Source organism: Mastigoproctus giganteus, chromosome 9 (assembly GCF_048544385.1).
Source record: "Mastigoproctus giganteus isolate SK-2022 chromosome 9, ASM4854438v1, whole genome shotgun sequence".
In the NCBI taxonomy this organism is placed as follows: Eukaryota; Metazoa; Arthropoda; class Arachnida; order Uropygi; family Thelyphonidae; genus Mastigoproctus; species Mastigoproctus giganteus.
In genome coordinates this window covers 5,717,630-5,741,654 of record NC_143583.1, presented here as the reverse complement: position 1 = coordinate 5,741,654, position 24,025 = coordinate 5,717,630, and the positions used below count along the sequence as shown (strand labels likewise).

Genomic DNA, 24,025 nt, shown 5'->3' with positions numbered 1-24,025 from the left:
CCAAATAGAGTGACAAAATTATACAATAACAGTTGAGTACTTACAATTCAACCAAACCAGTAACAAAAAATACAGTTAAAATAATGCAAAAAAAAAAAAGAAACTAGACTAGTGGTATATTAGTATTTCAACTTGCTAATAACCATACAAGAAAAACTTTAAATAAGTAATAAAAAAAATATAAAAGGAAAAGTGAGTATGAGTGCACACACATGCAAAAATACAGATGAATAAGCAAGTTCTGGATAACGAGGTTAATTACTTTTTACTCAATAAATTATTCAATATATTAGTGGTGAAGGCCTGAAACCATAAAATACCCTTAACATTTATTAATCAGTCCTAGTATTGCATAACATTTGTGAAAAATAATTTACCACTATTGTGAAATAAAAAATTAATATATAAAACTAATTACAATGCTTAATTACAAACTAGTATACAAAACTCTTCAAATAGGCCTCTAGGGTTGGAAATGTTCTGATTCATAATAACTGCAATAATACACCAACAGTTGAAACTTTATTAAAATGGGAATAATACAGTGTAGGACCAGATCAAATTAAAATGATAAAATAAAATAAACTTTTTTTTTTTTTTTTTTTTTAATGAAAACCCCAAACACGAAAGGTATCAAAACCTATAGTACTTAGTACCGTGCATGGGTTGAAGGAGAAGTATGGGGGAGGGGGGGGGGTGCCGGAAACTTTGCTCTAGAGACTAAACATGGGTTTCACCAACTCAAGCCTCCAATAAGCAAAGTGGCGGTATTTTACCAGTTGATGAAAGTCATCTACCACCTTAAGATTTAGCAATAAGATAAAATATAAAGAATAGCAATTACACTATACAAAACAAAAGTGATAAAACGGAATAAAAGTGATAAAAACAACTGTAGCTTTCAGAGGCAACTGCCTCCTTTATCAACAGTAACACTTAGCTTGTGATGGTACATCCTTAAAAAACTGCAGGATCATGGCTTGCAGCACCTGTTGCTATTCTTTATATTTTATCTTAATGCTTTTATTGTACAATCAGTCTATTTTATTTTATTTTATCATTTTAATTTGATCCAGTCTTATACTATGTTATTGTTGTTGTTATTTGGTTTTTAGGAGCATTAGCAACTAAGGCCATATTGCTCCGGGATATGCGGTGGTCATTCCCTGAATGACCTTTCAGCATCCTCCGTATTTGGTGGTGACGGGCTCGAACCCCGGTCTAATCAAGAAGCGTGTGCTACGCACTGCTGCTCCTTCCCACCTGGCTACGGAGGCGCCTAGTCTTATACTATATTATTCCTATTTTAATAGCTTCAGATAATACGGCTGGTGTATTACTGCAGTTATTATGAATCAGAATAATATACAAAACTAATTACAATGCTCAATATAAAATTACAACGTTCATTATATAATGCCAGGCACATCCTCACCTGACAAAAAATGATAAAAATGATGTTGTGAGAGCAAGTGATAAACCAAATCCCAGAAAATATGGCCAATTCTCTTCTATAAAGGATAAGCGTTTATGCAACTCCCAACCTGAAATATATATTAACTCAATTAGAAATGGTAAATTTTTTTCTAGATTATATATAAAGAATGGAAAAACAAGTAGCTCAAAATTTGAGAATAAAAATAATGAAATAATACAACAATGAAAAATGAAGAAAATAAGGAATGCTATCTGCTCATCTTATGGGTTGCAACAAGCAATGAGCAAATGCTATATGCAATGGCAATCCATGTAAGTAGGGAGGGAAGAGTTGTAAAGGCTAGCTAATATTAGGTGAAATAAATATAGTAAAGTATGAAAAAATAATATTTCTTCACCCTCGACTAAATTAATAGTGTTAGAAAACAAAAAATCACGAGGAAGTACAAATATGGTCAATTTTTACTCAGTAAATCAGGTTAGCATTAGTAGAGGTATACGATGCAAGAAAGCAAGCTTATGCAGCATCAGCCAAAAAAAAAAAAAAAAAAAAAAACCACTCCAATTTCACTCCTCCGTTCATTCCAAATACTTTTCCAGCTCAGCCTTAAATTTATTTAGGCTATCAAATTCCACAACAAAATATGGAAGTCTGTTCCACAATCAACTACCCGCTGGCTAAAGAAAAACTTCCACACATCTAAAAAGTAAAAGTAAAGTGCAGCCATTATCAACCCACTGCAGGATGGAAGCCTCCTCAACAAACTTCCACACATCTAAAAAGTAAAAGTAAAGTGCAGCCATTATCAACCCACTGCAGGATGGAAGCCGCCTCAACAAACTTCCACACATCTAAAAAGTAAAAGTAAAGTGCAGACATTATCAACCCACTGCAGGATGGAAGCTTGCTCAACAATTCATGCTAAGGGAAATGGACCATAATCTGCCACGCTGGTCCAGTGCGGGTTGGCAGATCGACCGTATTCAGTAGTCAGGGGCTTCAACCCCAGTCTACTCAAAGAGCATGTGCTACTGCACTCCCGCTCCTGGCCACTCGGCTACGGAGGCCTCACACATCTACATCATCCTAACAACTGTCTTTCTTCAAATTTGAATTTATGCCCAATCGGGTAATTCTTCTGAGCAAGAGGAAGAATCCCATCAGCAATGAGCATGCTCAAACCATTCAAGGCTTTATACACCTCAGTCAGATCACCTTGCAAGTGCCTAGTCTCCAGACACTGAAATCTGCAAAACTTAAGCCTTTCTTCATAATAGCAACCCTTCATTCCATTCACAAACCTTGTTGCCCTTCTCTGTACTCGTTCCAACAGCTCTAAAACATCCTCAAGACCTGTATACAGTACTGGAGGTGTGGCTTGGCCATTGCCTTATACAAGGGGATAATCACCTCCTTATCCCTGCTAGAATAATTCCTGAATATCATTAAGAAGACACCATGAGCTATTCTTGCAGACAGTCTGCATTGCTCAGAAAACTTCATATCTGCCTGCACATTCACTCTCAGGTCCCTTTCATTCTCTACCACTGTCAGTGTAGTACCTCAGAGTTGATACGTTGCTCTGGGGTTGCTGTTTCCCATGTATAGTACTTTACATTTGTCAATGTTAAACTTCATTTGCCACCTCTCAGCCCATCTGCTCAACCTTTCCAGATCCTGTTGCAGCAGCATAGTGTCAGTAGTGTCCTTGACAACCCTGCCTACCTTTGTATCATCTGGAAACTTCGACATTAAGCTTGATATACCATCATCAATATAATTTATAAATACAGAAAACAGCAATGGACCGAACACTGAACCCTGAGAGACTCCACTAATAACATTAGTCCACGAAGAGCAGTGTCCATTGATTACCACTCTGTCTTCTCCCACTCAACCATCCTTTTATCCATAGCAGCAATTTGCCTCCAATGCTACACTGCTCCAATTTGTGCAGCAGTCTTCCATGTGGAACAGTATCAAAAGACTTACTAAGAGCCAAATATACGATGTCAAAGTTATTCCCTGCATCCAGTTCCTTTGTAACCGCATCATAGTATCCAATCAAATTGGTCAGACGAGACTTCCACTTAACAAAACCATGCTGTGTCCAAGCTACAACTGAAGTATTGTCTAGATGATCCTGCAGTTCTGTCTCTTTAACCAGTGCCTATATTAATTTCCCTGGAACAGAAGTTAAACTAACAGGTCTATAATTACTTGTCTCGCCTTTTGATCCTCATTTGTGAATAGGGGTCACATTTGCACATCTCCAGTCCATGGGCACTCCCCTGAGTCCAAGGAAGCTCTCATAATTATGGCTAAGGGTTCGCTTACCTCCTTTAATATAACTGGATAGATCCACCCCGTTCCTTTTTTATGTTTATCTTCTACAATTTCTCCTTCACTTTTCTATCAGTCATTACAAAATCATCTAGCTCACTGCCAGAGTTTAATTCACCTCTGGCATTCCCCTCCCTAAATAACTCCTCATGTGTGAATGTAAATGCAAAATACTCATTTAGTTTGTTAGCCACCTGAGCAGGATCATCAACAGCTGTACCATCAATATCCAGTGGACCAATCTGATTTGTCCCTTTCCTTTTAGAGTTTACATAGGTAAAGAACTCTTTGCCATTTTTCTTTGCATCCTTTGCCAAAGATTTCTCATAATTTGCTTTTGCCTGCCTAATCTCCTTTGTGACTTGGTTACAGACCAGCTTATATCTATCATAGGCTTCCATGTCATCCATTAATTTATATGTATTCCATGCATTTTGTTTCTCTGCCACATGTCTCATTAGTTCATCTGACATCCATTTAGGCCTAAACCTTGAACAATATTTCTTAGTTGGTGTGTAAAGCCTAGTAGCTTCCAACATAAATTCTTTGAATGCTTCCCATTTTGAATTTGCTGTTTAAATTCTATATGGTGGGACCCACCATATAGAATTTAAATACTGTATCAGACCTACGTAGTCGCCTTTTTGAAAGCAATAACCCTTCCCTTTAGCCCCGATGGTAGAGTGATCAGTAGGTGGTGAACCACTAGGTGGCAGTGATCAAGCGGGATTTAAATCCCGCTTGATCACTGCCACCTAGTGGTTCCTTTATCTGCAGATTCTTAATGCATGCATTAAGAACCGCTACTGATAATCAGATCAAGAATATTACTCCCTCTAATTGCCTTCCGAACATGCTGATGTAGAAAACAACCATCCAATAAATCCACAGAAGCCTTGCTAGTGTGTGACTGACCAACCCACAAATTCCAGTCAATATCTGGGAAATTAAAATTCCCCATTATAAGACACTCTGATTTACTGGCCCACTATTTCCCTGTACAGTTTTTTGTTATGCTCATCAGTCATTAGGCACACACTCCTACTCTCAATTTTGATTTCCCAGTGCTTATGTAACACCAAACTGACTCGACACTGCACTGTCCAGCAATGTCAACTGGCTGCACTTCCTTGGATTTTATGTGTTTCTTAACTAATAGCATAACCCCTCCTCCCTTTCTATCCTTCCTGTACACATTGTACTCCCCAAATTCAGGTTCTGCATTCCTTATAACTGTGTGACACGTCTCTGATATCCCAACAATATTTGCCTTTGATGTTTTGGGAAACACCTCAAATTCATAAAATTTATTTACCAAACTCCTAGCATTGGTGTATACGCAAGTATACATGCACCTGTTCCTATTCTTAGCTACCCTAACACAACCCATGTGTTTACTTGTACTGCAATGACTCCCAGCAGTCTCTGAAATACCCTGCATCTTGTTTTCCAGGCTGCTGCTTATTATTATTATTATTATTATTATTATTATTATTAGCCATATGGTACAAGGAAGCCTGAGGCTTATGCTGCACCAGCCAAAAAAAAAAAAAATTCCCGAGTTACCCCCTGTGTGTGTGTGTGTGTGTGTGTGTGTGTGTGTGTGTGTGTGTGTGTGTGTGTGTGTGTGAGAGAGAGAGAGAGAGAGAGAGAGAGAGAAGTAGAAAGGCATCACCAAGAAAGAGAAGAATGATGATATCCAGCTCAGGACCCTAGGTTTGCCAAGCCCATACTCACCAGATGTGAGCCCCCGGGGTAAATTCAATAGAGGCAGTGCAAGAATCTCTTTCACCTCTGTCAGCAGCTGCTGTTAATCTATTAGTCCGTGTATTCCCCCAGGCTAGCAGTTTTCCAACCCACCTAACACTGCCTCGATAGCATCTGTAAATATTCCTGCACCCTTTCTATTTATGTGTATCCCATCACTGTAGAAGCAGTATCTCCTGTTAACAAGCACAGACCAGGCTGAGAAAATTTCTACCCCTTGAGCCTTGCATAATCTCTCCAGGGCTGAAATGATCGATAAGGCTCTCATCATATACTCCCTCCTATCGTTTCTGGGCAGAATTGTAGACACTTTCAAATTCAACCCTAATTCACAACCTGTCCCTTTTAGTAGTGCCCTGGAAAAAATGAGAGAGGATTAACCAAACAAAGAGGAATGGTAAAATCAAATAGGTGTATGCATTGCTTTTTTTGTAAAAAAAAAAAAAAATATAGGTGCTGGTACTCATTCTTTGCTATCAGGAAAAATTGAAAATTAAAAGGATATGAAAAGTACTCTAAAATTTTTTTTCTTGACATTGTAACTCTAGTAGTAATGTTTTTGGAATAAGAACAACAAATTAAGTATATTAACACAGTTTATTAAGCATAAATTTATTATTCAAGGATATAAAAAAAATAAGTAAAAAATAATAAGTAAAAATAAATAAAAATAATTTCCTAATAAAGCTTTTGTAGAATATTCCAAATTTTTATTAAATTCTCATCCAACACACTATGCCAACTTCTTTTCTTCTGTTTGTGTTTGTTGCTGAATGACGTTTCCGAAGCAGCCACAAATATACATATTTGCTCAATTGAAGTGTGTCACCGGTGGGCCTACAAATTTAAGAAATAGTAGTGAAGAAATTGTTTTTCTAATAAACAGTCATCTGCAATGAAGACTCTTTATTAGAAAAACTTTTGAGCCTAAAGGCAAGTAAGGCTCCTAGAGTTGATGACATATACCCAATAATTTTGAGGGAGGCAGCCAGAGAGGATACCAAAACACTGAGGTTAATTATGTTTGTTATTTTGGTTTTTAAGAGCATTAGCAACTAAGGCCATATTGCTCCAGGATATGTGGTGGTCATTCTGTGACCTTTCCGCATCCTCCGTATTTGGTGGTGACGGGCTCGAACCCCGGTCTAATCAAGAAGCGTGTACTACGCACTGCTGCTTCTTCCCACCTGGCTACGGAGGCGCCTAAGAGGTTAATTATGATGGCATCTTTGACTCAGGAGATTCCTTTGGATTGGAGAGGTGCCAACATATCACAAATACATAAAGGCAGTTAAAGCCATTATGTATTTAAGTATCTAAGAGTGAAGTCAGAGTGAAGTATATTTATATATCCAAGAGCGAAGTCAGTAACTAGAGACCAGTTAATCTCACTTCAATAGTATGGAAAATCTCGGAGGCAATGATTAAGAGTGCAATCCAGGGACATTTAGATAGAAATAGCATTCTGAAGAACACAGAGCCAACATGGTTTTGTTAGAGAAAAATTATGTTTAACTAAATGGTGATTAATTTTGTCATGGTTGCTTATGAGCTAGATGAACAGAAAAAGTTCAACATACAGTAGAACCCGGATAAGAAGTTTTCCAAGGGAGTGGATGCTTAGAACTTCTTAAAATGGACAACTTCTTAGAAGGTAAAATGACCTTAAGGGTATGAAATATTAACTACACAAAAATTAAAAGACACACACAGATAATTTGAAGATCATTTTTAAGTACTATTTCAGAATTTATAAATATTGTACTCAGCCTATGAGAAGCATTTTCGAACTGAGGATTTCTAATTGCTTAACATTCTGTTCATTAAACTCATTACCAAGTTGGAATAATGAGCTCCTTTGGAGTTTCAACATAACTTAAAAGGTCACAATTACAATAAGACAGAGCAACAATCCACTAAGTAATTCAGAACTTAATGCGTCCAACATATCCAATTATGGATATCGATGAAAACAATTGCAATATGTCACTTCCATTATATCAAGCTGTAGAGAATATCCCCCCCCCACACTTGACATAATGTTGCTTATTCTTGGCAGATACTGCTGAGAATAAGTAACATTAGTCTCCTCCACTGGCGAAAATGCAATATCCGCCACGAGTTGCCCTGATATTGCATTATGAAATGTAAAAAATTGATGCCATTTCACCTACTTTGGTGAAATGGCATTGTTAGTGCATAAGCATCGCAACTAAAATGATGCTATGCACTAACTTGTTTTATTACCAAAATGTTTATATTGTTTAATATTTTTTAAATACAAAAATAAAGAATATCTAAATTTAAAAAACATCAAGTGGGAAATTGTCATTATTAGTATTAGTAACGGCTGCATAGTGCAAGAAAGCCTATGGCTTATGCTGCACCAGCCAAAAAAAAAAAAAAATCCGAACAAAACAATGATAAAAACAAAAAAAAATAAATAAATAACTAAATAATAATAATTAATAAAAAAAAAAAAAAAAAATATATATATATATATAAATAAAATAAAATAAAATATAAATAAAAAGGAAATTAAACCTATCATCCCTTACGTTTCCCTTACCTGAAAGTACTATCCAGATGACCTTTGAATTTCCCCAAACTGTCGGCCTCTACCACCCATGAAGGCAACTTATTCCAGTAATTTATAACTCGCTGGCTAAAATAAAACTTCCTGCAGTCCAATCTAAACATTTCCCCCCGTAACTTGAATTTATGTCCCCTAGTTCTAGCATCATTTATAATCTTGAAAATTTTGTCCTCATTCATTTTACTGATGCCTCTCAGAGCCTTAAACACCTCAATCAAATCTCCTCTAAGGTGTCTAGTTTCCAAACTCTGCAACCCACCCACATATTCGAAGTCTTTCTTCATAAGGACGCCCTTTTGCCGATCTCACCAGGCGAGTTACCCTTCTTTGCACCCTTTCAAGAAGCTCGATGTCTTTCTTTAGGTGCGGTCTCCATACTTGAACACAGTATTCCAAGTGTGGTCCAACATAAGCCTTATATAATGGGATTGTCACGTCCCTATCTCTACTTGCAAAAGTTCAATAGATCATCGATAGGACACCATGGGCCTTCCTTGCAACCTGTTTACAATGCTCAGAGAATTTCATGTCTGACCGTATCGTAACACCCAAGTCCCTTTCCTCCAGTACTGGGTTTAGTTGAACTCCACCAAGTGAATAAGTTTTTTTGGGATTACTGTTTCCCAGGTGTAATACCTTACACTTTGTTGGATTAAAACACAGCTGCCATTTTTCTGACCATTCTTGAAGTCTATCTAGGTCTCTCTGAAGAAGCTCAGCTTGACAGTGATCATTAACTACTCTACCAATTTTAACGTCATCTGCAAATTTAGACATCACGCCCTCTATCCCTTCATCAATGTCGTTTATGAAAATTAAAAACAACAGTGGTCTTAATACTGATCCTTGGGGAACCCCACTTCTTACATCAACCCAATCTGAGGAATAGCCATTTATCACAACCCTCTGAACCCTCTGCCTCCTGTCCTGAAGCCATCCTTGTATCCATCTAAGGATTTTCCCAGTGATTCCAACCTGTTCCAGCTTATAAAGCAACCGCTCACGTGGGACTGAGTCAAAAGCTTTGCTGAAATCTAAATAAACAATGTCGAAATTATTCCCTAAATCCAGCTCGTGAGTGACCCTTTCGAAATAGCGAACCAGATTTGTTAAACATGATTTTCCCTTTACAAAACCATGCTGAGTATCCTTGAGAATTTCAATTCGATCCAAATGATCCTGAATTCCACCCTTGATCATTGCCTCCATGATTTTCCCTACTACTGAAGTCAGACTGACAGGTCGATAATTTCCAACTTCACTTTTAGAGCCACCCTTATGTATGGGAGATACATTTGCACTTTTCCAATCCAAGGGAATCTCCCCAGAGTCTAGTGATGCTCGCATAATTATCCTCAATGGTTCAATGCACTCGCTTGCCGCCTCTCTTAAGATTATAGGGTATATTCCATCAACTCCAGGAGCCTTACTGGTCTGTAGGCTCGAAAGTTTTTCATTAAATAATCTTGCGAAATTTCAGTATCATTAATTACATATTTTTTAACTTCGCTCCCACAATTTCCCATTGCCACAAAAGGCAATGGTATATTATAATAATATACCGTGTATTCTTTATCCCAAACTTTTTATGCAGGAAAGCTTTTTATCCAGGAATATTCTTAAGCGGGAAAATAATACATTACAATATACACTGTGCTGCCACTTTATTAGGTACACCTCTGCTGTGCACACAAATGGTTTGTTCCACAATGTTGCAAGTCACATGACCACAGTTGTGGATATAAATGCAGAACAACCTTTCTAGTAAGCGTACAAACCATAGCAAAAATGGGGAAAAGGAGTGATCTAACGGACTTTGAATGTGGCATGGTAATAGTTGCAAGACGTGATAGACAAAGCATCTCTGAAACAGCAGTTCTCCTGAACTTTTCATACACCACAGTTTCAAGGGTGTATCGAGAATGGTGCAATTAACAGAAAACATCTTCTCGATAGCACTCCTGTGGAAGAAAATCGCTTGTTGATGAGAGAGGTCAGAGGAGGATGGCTAGAATTGTGCAAGCAAACAGACGTGTCACAATGTCGCATATCACATCAGAATACAACTTTGGTGTGCAGAACAAAATATCGCAACAGACCACTAGTCGCAAATGGGCTACAACAGCCGACTGCCAAATCACATACCTTTGTTCTCAATGAAGAACAAGAAAGCATGCCTCTTGTGGGCACAGCAACACCAGCACTGTACTACTGAGGATTGGAAAGCAGTTGCTTGGGATGACGAGTTGAAGTTCCTGGTGCATCATGTTGATGGAAGGCTCAGAATTTGGCGAAAACAACATGAATCCATGGACCTGTTATGTCTGACAAGTACTGTGCAAGGTAGTGGGGGAAATGTTATGGTGTAGGGAATGTTTTATTGGCACACACGTTGGGTCCACTGATACCCATAGATTCACGTCTGAATGCCACATCATACCTAAACATCATTGCTTACCCAGTGCATCCGTTCATATTGACAGTTTATCCTCAGTCAGATGATTACTTCCAGCAGGATAATGCACTGGTGCACAAAGATTGAATCACTATGGAATGGTTCCAGGAACATGACAATGACTTTTCTTTGTTGCAGTGGCCCACTCAGTCCACAGATCTCAATCCTATTGAAATCTTTGGGATGAGCTGGAAAGGGCTGTTTGCTGCAGGCCCACACACCTCCGTTGAATCTCAAGGAACTGAATGACACCTCATGTCTACATGGTACTCCATCCATTCCTGCACAATGTTTTCAGCATCTTGTTCAATCCATGCTTAGATGAAGTCAGGCTGTTTTGAAGGCTAAAGGAGGCTCAACACACTACTAGGTAGGTGTACCTAATAAAGTGGCAGCACAGTGTATAGTAATAGTAGAGGCATGTGAAGCAAGAAAGTAAATTAAGTAGCATCAGCAAAACAAAAAAAAAAAAAAAAACAATTTCACACATCCATTCCCTCTAAAAGTTTGTCCAGCTCACCCTTGATTTTATTTGAGCTATCAACTTCCAGAACGACAGATGGAAGTTTGTTCCAGCAATCAACTACCCGCTGGCTAAGGGCAAATTTCCACACATCTATTCTACAACTGTCTTTCCTCAATTTGAATTTATGTCCCCTCAGGTTTGTAATCTAAGTAAGAGGAAGAATCCCATCAGAATTGAGCCTGCTCAACCCATTAAAGGCTTTATACATCTTATATTCCTCAATTAGATAACCTTACAGGACCTAGTCTCCAGCCGCTGTAATTTGTAGAACTTAAGCCTTATTTCATTCCTCTCACCAATCTTGTTGCCCTCCTTTGTACTCATTCAAGTAACTCTACATCACTCCTAAAATGAGGCCTCCAGACCTGCAGGCAGTACTCAAGTCTTGGCCTCACCAATGCCTTATACAAAGGGATAATCACCTCCTTTTCACCTACTGGCAAAATTTCTGTACAGTCAGTCCTTGAATATCATGTGTTTACACAACACAAATTCGATCATATAAGATTTATAAATAGAGAAACCATGTTGAATATAACACGAGCCGATTTCACTTAAGCACAATTTGCCTTTGTGCTTACAAGAAACGGCAGTCAAACATGGGAATCACCCCAACTGAAAGCAAAAATTAGAACGAAGAGAAGATTCTGAAAATTTATGCTTTTTGTATGATTGAATTTCACATTTCACCATAATAAAGTAAAAACCCACAGAATTCCAGTTATCAGTATTATCGCAAATGCAATTATACTGTTTATAACAGATTCTACTAGCAGGAATACTCAATAAACAGGAAACTGGAAATTGTTTTTATTGTTTAAGCTCCAGAAATATGCTTTAGTAAAATATGAGCTAGTGTGAGGCGATAATAGTGTGTTCCTGCCTTTACTGCATTCTTTATTCAGTTGCTACACATGCAATGCTTTGTTTATGTGTATCAAGCGTGCCTCTTCATTTGTTCTTTTCATAGTGTAATTGTGCTTTATTCTCTAAAAATTAGTAGAATACTTGAAAAAAGCGTGAAAAGGAAGAGTCCTGAAGATATTACAGATTCAGAGAGAAAAAGAAAAGCAATATCAATAGAGGAAAAATATGAAATTGCAAAATGCTTTGAGCGAAATGAAAGAACGTGTGATATTGTGAGTGCTACAGGACAAAATGAGGCAACACTGAGAACAATTAGAAAGAATGCAGAGAAAATAAAAGCTTCCACAGTAGGAACAACTCAAAGTGTAACAAAATCCATTAGATCAAGCCACAAAGAATTAGAAGAGATGGAACATCTGTTATGTCTGGATAGAAGATCAAAGAATAAGTTGGCTTATGATAGAAGCAAAAGAACTAGTAATATTTTATTATGTAATAATCGTAATCAAATATGTAAATATTTTATTTACATAAAATATTTACATACTGGTTTAAATAGTATGAATCAGAGCTGTAATACTCAATACGTTCTACGTTGATATTAAAAAAATAAAAATACTAAAAAACTTATACCGCCAGTGCTATCACCAGTTTTGCTAAAGTGTTGATAAAGGAGTTTTGCCTTTTCACGAATGATAAGTGAACTTAACGGAATTTTATTTTGAGTTCGGTCTTCTATCCACAGATTTAAAGCTTTTCCCATTTTCTAATTTAACATCACGAGTTACAGAGCAAATATTTGAAGCAATTAGCACGTTTTCACGGACACTACGTTGGATTTTTTCTTCCGATTTCTTGATCAATCGTATCGTTGACTCATTGATTTTATAATGTTTTGCCACTGAGGAGACACTTTCACCATTAGAAACTTTATCTAATAATTCAATTTTATTCGCTAATGTCATCACCTTCTTTGACCTTTTCACATTTCCCTTGTTATTCGTAGCCATATTTTTGTACGGGTTAGAAAGAACTTGTCCACAATAGAGTCACTTTCTTCCATTAACACTCGAAAAAGTGTGTTTTACATCGCAAAACGGTAGATTTATCACTTTTGTAGCATATAAATTGATAAATTTATTCAATTTATAAGCATATAAATAAAAGCAAACGACGAAACCTTCCATGACAAGAGCATAACACATACTGAACAAGGATTAGCGAGAAACAACCACGCTCATAATTCAGTGACCCCTCTCCTCCCACCCACCCACCGAGCGCTGTTTTGACTGGTGAAGATAATTTTAGCCACGCCCATGTTTTTTTATGGCGGAAAATGTTCACGGCACTTTAAAATTCACTTTTTTTAGGTTTCATTTTATATTAAATCAGCGACCGCGAATACAGATACCGCGAATAGCGGGGGTTTACTGTATTAATATTTGTAAAATAATACGAGGAGTTTACCTCAATATAGTACGCAGAACACTTCTGTATGATACTCTCCAGAAACTAAAACGAAAAAAATCTAAAACTTTACATTAATGTTCAGCGGCCATATTTGATCTCTGATGCGCGGACCTTTATAGAAGTAATTGGTCCGTATTGAAGACCTCCATAGATTTGCGACGAGAAGCACAAGCCTCAGAAATAAAAAACAGACATGTTAATAAATTGCAAACATTATCAGATGGATCAAGACACATTCATGCGAATTCTAACACATTGTCACAGGCTTGCGACCCCCCCCCCCCCGACACACAACGTACAACCACAGAATACATCAGGTAGTTCATAAACACCACCTCACCCAGTATTCAATGAACTGACATATCAACAGGTTACAAATCTTTCCTCGTGTACGCTATCGCAGGGTAAGATTTCACTTTTATCCAAAGGACTAAATTAAAATTTACCACCTTGAAAACTACCTGAAAAACAATGCGTAACTGATATTGAATTTGGACTTCGTAATGTTCAAAAAGATTTATTTATTCAACAAGTTAACCAAGTAGCGAATAACATAAAAGAAATGCACCTTCCTAAATTGAATACACATGACAGTTCAGCTTTACAAGAACTTCAGGAAAATAAGGACATTATTATACAGAGGGAAGATAAAAGAGATACACTCAGTGGTAATACTAGATAAACCTGATTATATTAATAAGTTAGATTAAGTTGTTTCAGATACCTCCACTTATCTTGAAGTAGACCCAGAACTATTTACCAATTTGGTCAATCAATACAATAAAACATTAACCACGTATCGAAAAAACGACTACAATACTATGGCCCAGTTAAAGGAATTGAAGGACAGAACATATAATATTCCTGCACTTTTCGGTCAGGTAAAATTACACAAGACTGGATTTCCTATTCGACTGGGATAAAGAACTACGATACATTATTTAATAATCTCAATAGTGGTCCCAATACTGATCCTTGGGGATTCCCCAAGGATCAGTATTAGGACCACTGTTGTTTTTAATTTTCATAAACGACACTGACGAAGGGATAGAGGGCGTGATGTCTAAATTTGCAGATGATGTTAAAATTGGTAGAGTAGTTAATGATCACTGTCAAGCTGAGCTTCTTCAGAGAGACCTAGATAGACTTCAGGAATGGTCAGAAAAATGGTAGCTATGCTTTAATCCAACAAAGTGTAAGATATTAACACCTGGGAAACAGTAATCCCAAAATAACTTATTCACTTGGTGGAGTTCAACTAAACCCAGTACTGGAGGAAAGGGACTTGGGTATTACGATACAGTCAGACATGAAATTCTCTGAGCATTGTAGACAGGTTGCAAGGAAGGCCCATGGTGTCCTATCGATGATCTATCGAACTTTTGCAAGTAGAGATAGGGACATGATAATCCCATTATATAGGGCTTATGTAAGACCCCACTTGGAATACTGTGTTCAAGTATGGAGACCGCACCTAAAGAAAAACATCGAGCTTCTTGAAAAGGTGCAAAGATGGGAAACAAGCCTGGTGAGATCGGCAAAAGGGTGTCCTTATGAAGAAAGATTTCGAATATGTGGGTTGCAAAGTTTGGAAACTAGACACCTTAGAGGAGATTTGATTCAGATGTTTAAGGTTCTGAGAGGCATCAGTAAATTGAATGAGGACGAAATTTTCAAGATTATAAATGATGCTAGAACTAGGGGACATAAATTCAAGTTCCGAGGGGAAATATTTAGATTGGACTGCAGGAAGTTTTATTTTAGCCAGCGAGTTATAAATTACCGGAATAAGTTGCCTTCATGGGTGGTAGAGGCCGACAGTTTGGGGAAATTCAAAGGTCATCTGGATAGTACTTTCGGGCAAGGGAAGCGCATAGGATGATAGGTTTAATTTCCTTTTTTTTTATTAATTATTATTATTATTTATTTATTTTTTTTTTTTTATCATTGTTTTGTTCGGATTTTTTTTTTTTTTTTTTTTTTTTTTTGGCTGGTGCAGCATAAGCCATAGGCTTTCTTGCACCATGCGGCCATTACTAATACTAATCTTAAAGACTGTAGACTTGGTGACAATGACAATTTATTCTCACTAGATATTAGCTCGTTATATACAATGTAAACATTGAACACACATTGGATATTATTTGGGATATGTTAAATAAAAACTCGACACCGATTAATGAGGCGCCTCCGTAGCCAGGTGGGAAGGAGCAGCAGTGCGTAGCATACGCTTCTTGATTACACCGGGGTTCGAGCCCGTCACCACCAAATACGGAGCATGTGGAAAGGTCAGGGAATGACCACCGCACCGGAGCAATATGGCCTTAGTTGCTAGTGCTCCTAAAAACCAAATAACAACAACAACAACAACAACCGATTAATGATATGAAGCTACCTATTAAGGAAATTTTTCACTTAATTAAACTGTTCGTTGAGGCCAACTATATCATCTTTCGAGACAAGGTGTTCAAACAAATTTTTGGATTGCCAATGGGTTTGAGCCTGAGCGGCTTAATGTCAGAGATCAATCTCTCAACGATTGAACATATACATTTGACACCATTCCAACCCCATATCACATACGATGGGAGATATTTAGACTGATGTTCTAGTTATTACTGATAGTAGTACTATCCAAGACATTTTACAAACGTTTAATAATATTCATTCTAGACTCAAATTTACATTGGAAAAGGAGGATACAGATACAAAGTCATTAAACTTTCTAAATTTCACGCTTACTCGGGATTTGGATAAAATTCAATTTAGCATCTACCAAAAACCTACAAACACCGGTATGCTTCTACTAATAGCTATCATATATAATATCATGTATAATAGCTATCACCCATTCACCTACAAAAGATCGATTATCTTTAATCAATTTCTAAATGCCTATAAATATTCAATGACGGAATCTGCTTTGGGCTCAGAAATACAAATATTAACTAGTAGGCTCTTAAACAGGGGTTATCCCCTTGCCACAATAAACCGAATTAGGGTACAGGCTAAGGATAGGATACAAAATACTACACCAACCAACAACAGTAATATCAAAAAATACTTTATTTCCATCCCATAGGTTGCACAGTGCCACAAACAGCTTAATAGATTCTTTAAAGATACCGGATTTAAAATTGTGGCCAGGCCAATACAGAAATTACACACTATACTGAACGATCGCTCGGTTCTTTCCACATTTGCAATACAAATGAATTATCTGGTATACAACATTTCTTGCGGTGATTGCGACTCGTCTTACCAAGGTTAGACACTTTTCTCTGAATATCCATGTAAATCAACATAAAGCCTCAGTCTGTGCTTCTCGTTCAGCAGCGTCAGAATTAGCCTCTCATGCCATTAACGAAAAATTTACTTTTTTATTTGAGGCCAAAATACTTAATGTTCAACATAATTATACGCGACTATTAATTGCAGAAACTGTAGAAATAAAATTACACAAGAATTCTGTTAATGTTCGGTGGCCTTATTTGATCTCCAATGTGTGGACCTTTACGCACATAAGTGAAGACAAATAATCACTATTTAAGTTTCAGGTTCAACCTTATTCGGTAATTTTCATTCCTGTGATCACGACATATGGTCGAAAAGCGTTGTCAGCTTCAGGAAGGAAAATCGTTTTGAATATTTTCGTTAGATTCTTTTTAATTTTTAATTGCATTAAACTGATTTTTAATTGTGTTAAATTGATTTTTAATTATTTATTTTTTACTAAGTTTTAGATTTTTTCGTTTTAATTTCTGGAGAGTATCATATGGAAGTGCTCTACATACTATATTGAGGTAAACTCCTCTTATTATTTTACAAATATTTGTTTAAAGAAATTTCAGACCAGTTTACAAACCAGCAAGTGCCACTGCGATCTTAGTGAGTGACTCTGGCTCCTTATCTTCATCATTTTCAGTTGCATCTGGATCATGACTTTCAGCAGTAACGTTTTCGATTATTTCTGAGTCTGTCATATACTTATATGTAGGAAAGTTGTTGTCCCAATCTATCCAACATTTCATTATGGACACTCTTTCTCTATCAGTGAACTGTGCCAGTACTCACTCAGCATTGACCATGTCAAATTCTTTCAGGCCTTCATTAGTCTACCCTTCCAAGAACTGGTCAGCTGCAGCAGAAACATTTTTTTTTAGCATTAGCAAAGGCATATGATGATAGCAAGCTTATATAGCATTAGCCAGAAAAAAAAAAAAAACACCTTCACAAAAAATTTTACACATCCACTCACTCCAAATGTTTTTCTAATTCTGCCTTGAATCTATTTAAGCTATCAACTTCTACAACGAAAGATGGAAGTTTGTTAAAGCAATCAACCACCAGCTGGCTAAATGCAAACTTCTGCACATCTATCCTACAACTGTCTTTCCTCAATTTGAATTTATGCCCACTCAGGCAATTATTCTGAGCAAGAGGAAGAATCCCATCAGCATTGAGCATGCTCAAACTATTCAAGACTTTATACACCTCAATCAGATCACGTCGCAGGTACCTAATCTCCAGACACTGTAATTTGCAAAACTTAAGCCTTTCTTCATAAGAGCAACCCTTTGTTCCATTCACTAATCTTGTTGCCCTTCTCTGTACTAGTTCATTCCAACAGCTCTACATCCTTCTTAAAACGAGATGTCCAGATCTGTATACAGTATTCAAGGTGTGGCCTGACCATTGCCTTATATAGGGGGATAATCACATCCTTATCCCTGCTGGAAAAATTCCTGTATATCATTGACAGGACATCAAGAGCTACTCTTAGACCGTCTGCACTGGACAGAAAATTTCTATATCTGCTTGCATAATTACACCAGGTCCTTTTCATTCACTACCACTGTCAGTGTAGTATCCATATACAGCATTTTTACATTTGTCAATGTTAAACTTCGGTTGCCCCTCTCAGCCAATCTGTTCAACTTTTTAGATTCTGTTGCAGTAGTGTACTGTCATTAGTGTCACTAAAAGCAGTGCCAATCTTCATATAATATGCAAACTGATATACCATCATCAATATCATTAATCAATACAGAAAACAAAAATGGATCCAACACAACAATGGAGAAATTCCACTAATAACATTACTCCACAAAGAGCAGTGTCCATTGATTACCACTCTGTCTTCTCCCTCTTAACCATCCCTTTATCTATAGCAGAAATTTCCCTGCAATGCCGCACTGGTCCAATTTGTGCAGCACTCTTCCATGTGCAACAGTATCAAAGGCCTTCTTAAGATCCAAATATATGATATCAAAATTATTTGCATTCAGTTCCTTTGTGACCACATCATAGTATCCAATCAAATTTGTCAGACAAGACTTCCCCTTAACAAACCCATGCTGTGTCCAAGCTATAACTGAAGTCTTGTCTAGATGATCCTGCAGTGCCTCCATTAATTTCCCTGGAATAGAAGTTAAATTAACAGGTCTGTAATTATGAGGATAAATTTTGAGATTGGGCCGGATCTCAAAAATCCTCAGAGAATACCGCATAAAAAGTGTGCAGTTGCCTGGTAGAAACTTACGTTCTCTAGTTTGCAATGTAAAGATCCTGGTCACCTCTCTCTTACGCAGCAGTGTAATATACTGCATAGCCTGCAAAGACTGTGACAGCTGCTACATAGGAGAGACTTTGTGATGTCTTCAAGAACCGCCTTGCAGAACACAACAGAGCAAGTCACCTTGCTGAGACCGACCAGTCCACAATTGCAGAACACTTCTGGTCCATACACCAAGACCTCAATCCCAAGTGGGACTATGAAATAACTGACCATTCCCGACACTTTCGCCACCGCCTCTTTAAAGTCACTCAATATATTGTGTAATTCAAGAGCCATGAACCGCTGCAGAGGCATGAGACTACACCCCACCTTAGAGACCACCGTTTTTGGTTTAACAAGTGTTGGAGAAAAACTACACACGTCCAGGCAGCAACAATAAGCACCAGTTTAATGATTGAATGGCCTACTTCGTGCACTCGCACGCCTCACTGCATGCACACTGTGTCCGTTATAATAATTTTATCTCTAAAGTTTCCATTTTCTGTTAAAGAAGAGACATGATTTGTCTCAAAAGCTACAGTATCTATTTGTATTAAAGATATTATTTTACTGGCTAAACACCTAATCATCATTTATCTGTAATTACTTGTGTTGACCTTTGATACTCCTTTGTGAATTGAGGTTACATTTGCACATCTCCAGTCCAAGGAAGCTCTATTAATTATAGCTAAGGGTTTGCTTACTTCCTTTGCTGCCTCCTTTAATATAACTGGAGACCCATTTTCTGAGAGACATTCTAAATCAGAATGTCTTATGAATGGTTGTTAATGACAGTAATGGCAGTGCTACTACAACAGAATCTAGAAAATTTGGGCAGGTGGGCTAAGAAGTGGCAATTGAAGTTTAACCTTTGACAAATGCAAAGTACTGCATATGGGTAGAAGTAAACCCAGAGAAATGTCCCAACTGTGTGGTACTACACTTAAGGTGGTAGAAAATGAAAAAGACTTGGGAGTAATTGTGCAGTCAGATATGAAGTTTTCTGAGCAATGCAGACAGGCTGCCAGGGCAGGTCATGGGGTTTTGTCAATGATACATAGGAATTTTGTTAGCAGGGAAAAGGAGGTGATTGTCCCTCTGTATAAGGCAATGGTCAGGCCACACCTTGAGTACTGCATACAGGTCTGGAGGCCTCATTTTAGGAAGGATGTAGATTTGCTTGAGTGTGTACGAAGGGCAACAAGATTGGTGAGGGGAATAGAGGGATCTTCTTACCAAGAGAGGCTTAAGTTCTGCAAATTGCAGTGGCTGGAGACTACGCACCTGTGCGGTGATCTGATTTAGGTGCATAAGGCCTTGAATGGGTTGAGCACACTGAATTCTGATGGGATCCTTCCACTTGTTCAGATTACGAACCTAAGGGGCATAAATTCAAATTAAGACAAGACAGATGTAGAATAGATGTGCGGAAATTTGTCTTTAGCCAGCGGGTGGTTAATTGTTGCAACAAATTTCCATCTGGCATTGTGGAAGTTGATAGGTTAAATAAATTTAAGGAGGAACTGGACAGGCATTTGGAGGGAAAGTTGTGATTTTTTTTTTTTTTTGGTTGATGCTGCATAAGCTCAAACTTGCTTTCTTGCATCACATACCACTACTACTACCCCAGGTGCCTTTCTTATTTTTATCTTCAACTATATCTCCTCCACTTTGCTCTCAGTTATTACAAAATCATCTAGCTCACTGCCAGACTTTAATTGACCTCTGGCATACGCCTCCCTGAATAACTCCTCGTGTGTGAATGTAGATGCAAAATACGTATTTAGTTTGTTAGCTACCTCAGCAGAATCATCAACAGTTGAACCACTGATATCAAGTGGACCAATCTGATTCATCCCCTTCCATCTAGAGTTTACATAAGTAAAGAACTCTTTGCTGTTTTTCTTTGCATCCCTTGCCAAAGATATCTCTTTGGCAAGGGTAGCCAAGAATAGAAACAGGTGCATGTATACCTGCGTGTACACCAATGCTAGGAGTTTGGTAAATAAATTTGATGAATTTGAGGTATTGCTCAAAACATCAAAGGCAGATATTGTTGGGATATCAGAGACGTGGTGTCACACAGATATAAGGAATGCGGAACTGGAATTTGGGGAATACAATGTGTATAGAAAGGATAGACAGGACAGGAGGGGAGGAGGGGTTATGCTATTAGTTAAGAAACACATAAAGTCCAAGGAAGTGAAGCCAGTCGACATCGATGGACAGGGCAGTGTCGAGCCACATAAGCATAGGGAAATCAAAATTGAGAGTAGGAGTGTGCTATAGGCCTAATGACTCTGATGAGTATAATAAGATATTGTACAGGGAAATAGAGTGGGCCAGTAAATCAGAGAGTCTTATAATGGGGGATTTTAATTTCCCAGATATTGACTGGAATTTGTGGGTTGGTCACTCGTACACTAGCAAGGCTTTTGTGGATTTATTGGATGATTGTTTTCTACATCAGCATGTTCGTGAGGCAACAAGAGGGAGCAATACTCTTGATATGATTATCAGTAGTGATTCTTCATGCAATAAGAATCTGCAGATAAATGAACCACTAGGTGGCAGTGATCACAGTGTGTTGAAGTGGGATTTACTCAAGGAGGTAACTACCATCAGAGGTAAAGGGAAGGGTTTTTGTTTTCGTAAAGGCGACTATGATGGTCTGAGACAGTATTTAAATTCTATACAGTGGGACCAACTGAAGATGTTACCAACAGCAAACTCAAAATGGGAAGCATTCAAGGAACTAATCTTGGAGGCTACCAGGCTTTACATACCAACTAAGAAATATTGTTCAAGGTTTATTCCTAAATGGTTGTCAGATGAACTAATGAGGCGTGTGGCAGAGAAGAAAAATGCATGGGATACATACAAGTTAATGGGTGACATGGAAGCCTATGATAGATATAAGTTGGTCTGTAACCAAGTCACAAAGGAGATTAGGCAGGCAAAGGCAGACTACGAAAAATCCTTGGCAAAGGATGCAAAGAAAAACAGAAAAGAGTTCTTTACCTATTTAAACTCAAGAAGGAAAGGGATGAATCAGATTGGTCCACTGGATATTGATGGTTCAACGGTTGAGGATCCTGCTCAGGTGGCTAACAATCTAAACGAGTATTTTGCATCTACATTCACGCATGAGGGGTTATTCAGGAAGGAGAATGATGTAGGTAAAGTAAACATTGGCAGTGAGCTGGATGATTTTGTAATAACTGAGAGGAAAGTGGAGGAGAGATTGTTGAGGATAAACATAAAAAAGGCACCCAGGGTGGATGGGATCTATCCAGTTATATTAAAGGAGGCAGCAAAGGAAGTAAGCAAACCCCTAGCCATAATTATGAGAGCTTCTTTGGACTCAGGTGAGGTACCCATAGACTGGAGATGTGCAAATGTAACCCCAATTCACAAAGGAGGATCAAAGGCTGACACAAGTAATTATAGACCTGTTAGTTTAACTTCTGTTCCAGGTAAATTAATGGAGGCACTGGTTAAAGAAGCACTGCAGGATCATCTAGACAAGAATTCAGTTATAGCTCAGATGCAGCATGGTTTTGTTAAGGGCAGGTCTTGCCTGACCAATTTGATTGGATACTATGATGTAGTCACAAAAGAACTGGATGCAGGGAATAACTTTGATATTATATATTTGGATCTTAGAAAGGCTTTTGATACTGTTGCACATGGAAGACTGCTGCACAAATTGGAGCAGTGTGGCATTGGAGGCAAATTGCTGCTATGGATAAGGGGATGGTTGAGTTTCAGAAGACAGAGTGGTAATCAATGGACACTGCTCAACGTGGACTAATGTTATTAGTGGAGTTCCTCAGGGTTCAGTGTTGGGTCCGTTGTTGTTTTCGGTGTTTATGAATGATATTGATGATGGGATATCAAGTTTAATGTCCAAGTTTGCAGATGATACAAAGGTTGGCAGGGTTGTTAAGGACACCAATGACGCTATGCTGTTGCAACAGGATCTGGAAAGGTTGAACAGATGGGCTGAGAGGTGGCAAATAAGTTTAACATTGACAAATGTAAAGTACTACATATGGGAAACAGTAACCCCAGAGCAACGTATCAACTCTGCGGTTCTACACTGACAGTGGTGGAGAATGAAAAGGACCTGGGGGTAATTATGCAGGCAGATATGAAGTTCTCTGAGCAGTGCATACGAGCTGCAAGAGTAGCTCATGGTGTCTTGTCAATGATATACAGGAATTTTTCTAGCAGGGATAAGGAGGTGATTATTCCCTTGTATAAGGCAATGGTTAGGCCAAATCTTGAGTACTGTATACAGGTCTGGAGGCCTCATTTCAAGAAGGAGAGCTGCTGGAACAGGTACAGAGAAGGGCAGCAAGATTAGTGAATGGAACAAACGGTTGCTCTTACGAAGAAGGGCTTAAGTTTTGCAAATTACAGAGTCCGGAGACTAGGCACCGGCGAGGTGATCTGATAGAGGTGCATAAGGCTTTGAATGGTTTGAGCATGCTCAATGCCAATGGGATTCTTCATCTTGCTCAGAATAATCAGCTCAGAGGGCATAAATTCAAATTGAGGAAGGACGGATGTCAGATAGATGTGCGGAAATTTGCCTTTGGCCAGCGGGTGGTTGGTTTGTGGAACCGACTTCCATCACTTGTTGTTGAAGTTGATAGCCTAAATAAATTTAAGGCTCAACTGGACAGGTATTTCGAGCGAACGGAGGGGTGAAATGGGAGTGTGTTTTTTTTTTTTTTTTTGGCTGATGCTGAATAAGCTTGCTTTCTTGCATCATATGCCTCTACTAATGCTAATGCTAATCTCGTAATCTGCCTTCGCCTGCCTAACCTCCTTTGTGACTTGGTTACAGAGCAGCTTATATCTATCATAGGCTTCTGTGTCACCTGTTAAAATATATGTATCCCATGGATTTTTCTTCTCTGCCACATGTCTCATTAGTTCATCTGACATGAAAAAAGGATGGTTAAGTGGGAGAAGACAGAGGGTGGTAATCAATGGGT

The 24,025-nt window shown here is 38.1% G+C and overlaps 1 protein-coding gene across 1 annotated transcript in view; it reads right to left on the bottom strand.

Annotated features, from left to right (window-relative positions):
• Positions 1 to 24,025, bottom strand: part of tank (EI24 domain-containing protein tank) — a 155,082-nt gene that overhangs the window by 40,899 nt on the left and 90,158 nt on the right. The window contains exon 9 of the mRNA XM_090381416.1: positions 1,436 to 1,544. Within this exon, the coding sequence (XP_090237542.1) occupies positions 1,436 to 1,544 (109 nt within the window). The remainder of the gene's footprint in view (positions 1 to 1,435; positions 1,545 to 24,025) is intronic.